The following is a 2,959-nucleotide window of genomic DNA, read 5'->3' on the forward strand; positions in this document are numbered from 1 at the left end:
ACCTCAAACTCTTAGGTTTACACAATTCTCTTGCCTCAGCCTCCCAAGTAGCTGGGACTACAGGCACCTGCCACAATGCCTGGCTATTTTTTCTTTTTGTTGTTGCAGTTGTCATTGTTGTTTTTGCTGGCCCAGGTTGAATTCGAACCCTCCAACCTCAGTTTATGTGGCCAGCACCACTGAGCTACGGGTACCCCCCTATTTTTTTTCCAAGAGATGAGGTCTCACTCTTGCTCTGGCTGGTATCATGAAATTTAAAATACAATTTGTTTATTCGCAGTATTTTTACAAAATATATATGTATATATATATTGAGACAGAGTCTCATTCTGCTACCCCAGGCTAGAGTGCTGTGGCATCATAGCTCATAGCAACCTCAGACTCCTGGGGTCAAGGGAGCCTCTTGCCTCAGCCTCCCATGTAGCTGGGACTATAGGCGCATGCCACAATGCCTAGGTAGTTTTTCTATTTTTAGTAGAGATGGGGTCTCCCTTTTGCTTGGGCTAGTCTTGAACTCCTACCCCACCTCAGGTCCACCCACCTCAGCTTCTCAGAGTGCTAGAATTGATTACAGATGTGAGCCACCACACCTGGCCAAAACTATTTCTTTAAATATACCTTAGACATTGAGTGTTAGAAACATAATTTAGTTGAAATAATTCTCAAGAAAGCCCATATATGTGAAACACTTTTAATAATGGCAGTGGTCAAACCCTCTTCTTTATCATTCCATTTATTCCACTTTGAAATAATTCAGGTAGGGGGTGTGGTAGCTCATGCTTATAATCCTAGCACTCTGGGAAGCCAAGTAGCCAGGCTTTGTGGGGGGTCCTGTTAGTCCCAGCTACTCAAGAGGCTAAGATAAGCGAATCACAATCACAAGAGTTTGAGGTTGCTGTGAGCTATGATGCTATGGAACTCTACAGAAGGTGACAAAGTGAGACTCTGTCTCAAAAAAAAAAATTCAAGTAGGGTAAAAAACCTATACTTTCACTGAATATGGTTACAATGCAGTCATAGTAGATATTAATAGATCATTATTAAACTATTAATAGCACGCTTCTCACTTTTAACAGAAATAATATGGTGGAGAGACTTGGAGAAAGGAATGATCAATGTGAAGAAGATTTCAGTCCAATTGCAAATCTTAATCTCTACAAGAAAATTTTTATTGGAGTAAAACAATATGATTACAGTGCTTATGGAAACATCTTCATGCACCCTTCATCACTCAAGAGTTATATCACAGTTCACAGTGGACACAAACCATATCAGTGCCAGGAATGTGGGCAGGTCTACAGTTGTCGTTCACACCTGAGAATACATATGAGAACCCACAATGGAGAGAGACCCTACGTGTGTAAATTATGTGGGAAAACTTTTCCTCGTACTTCTTCCCTCAATCGGCATATGAGAATTCACACTGCTGAGAAAACCTATGAGTGTGAGCAATGTGGGAAGGCCTTCATTTATTTTTCAAGTCTTACTAGTCATGTGAGAAGTCACACTGGAGAGAAGCCATATAAATGTAAAGAATGTGGAAAAGCTTTCAGTTATTCCTCAACTTTTCGAAGACACATGATAACACACACTGGAGAGAAGCCATATAAATGTAAAGAATGTGGGGAAGCCTTTAGTTATTCCTCAACATTTCGAAGACATATGATATCACACACTGGAGAGAAGCCACATAAATGTAAAGAATGTGGAGAAGCCTTCAGTTATTCCTCAGCTTTTCGAAGACATATGATTACACACACTGGAGAAAAACCCTATGAATGTAAACAATGTGGGAAAACCTTCATTTATCTCCAGTCCTATCGAAGACATGAAAGGATTCACACCGGAGAGAAACCCTATGAATGCAAACAGTGTGGGAAAACCTTCATTTACCTGCAATCTTTTCGAAGACATGAAAGGACTCATGGTGGAGAGAAACCCTATGAATGTAACCAATGTGGAAAAACATTCAGTCATCCCTCATCCTTTCGAGGACATATGAGAGTACACACTGGAGAGAAACCCTATGAATGTAAGCAATGTGGAAAAACTTTTAATTGGCCCATATCCTTACGGAAGCATATGAGAACACACACTAGAGAGAAACCCTATGAATGTAAGCAGTGTGGGAAAGCCTTCAGTTTGTCTGCTTGCTTTCGAGAACATGTGAGAATACACCCAGAAGACAAATCCTATGAATGCAAGCTATGTGGGAAAGCTTTTTATTGCCACATATCCTTACAAAAACATATGAGAAGGCATACTGCAGAGAAACTCTATGAATGCAAGCAATGTGGGAAAGCCTTCAGTTGGCCTGAACTTTTGCAACAACATGTGAGAACACACACTCTAGGGAAACCCTATGAATGTAAGGAATGTGGGAAAGTCTTCAAATGGCCATCATCTTTACCAATACATATGCGACTGCACACTGGAGAGAAACCTTACAAATGTAAGCACTGTGGGAAAGCATTTAATTGTTCCTCATCCTTACGAAGACATGTGAGAATACATACTACAGAAAAACAGTATAAATATAACATGGGACCTCCTCCTGCAAATAAATTCATGTACAATACTTCAGAGAACTCACACCAGGAGAAGGAACTTGTAAAAGTTGTAAATATGGTATTGCCTTTATGAGCACCTCATGTTTAAAGTGGACACATAAGGAGTATATTTATGGTTCATTTGCAGATGAATGGGAAAAATAATTTTTTAGGTACTCTTATCTTACATAAGTTGGGGTAGGTAGCTTTTTTTCTTACAATTCAGTAAATAAAACTATCTTTACAGTTTATTGGATTCATGGGTGATTTGAAATGTATCTTAAATATGAAATTAGGTTTAAATTTTACTGATTTTCTTAAATTGTTCTCTGAGTAATGAATTGTTGGAACAGGGACACTTTGGTATTTGTTAAGATTTATTTTTACTGGCTCGGCGCCTATAGCTCAAC

At 39.2% G+C, this 2,959-nt stretch overlaps 1 protein-coding gene across 1 annotated transcript in view; it reads left to right on the forward strand.

Annotated features, from left to right (window-relative positions):
- Positions 1 to 2,715, forward strand: part of LOC111724945 (zinc finger protein 555-like) — a 13,086-nt gene extending 10,371 nt beyond the window's left edge. The window contains exons 3-4 of the mRNA XM_023512640.1: positions 1,077 to 2,140; positions 2,387 to 2,715. Of these exons, the coding sequence (XP_023368408.1) occupies positions 1,077 to 2,140; positions 2,387 to 2,643 (1,321 nt within the window). The 3' untranslated portion in view covers positions 2,644 to 2,715. The remainder of the gene's footprint in view (positions 1 to 1,076; positions 2,141 to 2,386) is intronic.
- The last annotated feature ends 244 nt before the right edge of the window (positions 2,716 to 2,959 follow it).

Source organism: Otolemur garnettii, unplaced genomic scaffold (genome assembly GCF_000181295.1).
Source record: "Otolemur garnettii isolate 467f Iridium unplaced genomic scaffold, OtoGar3 scaffold00029, whole genome shotgun sequence".
NCBI classification, from domain to species: Eukaryota; Metazoa; Chordata; class Mammalia; order Primates; family Galagidae; genus Otolemur; species Otolemur garnettii.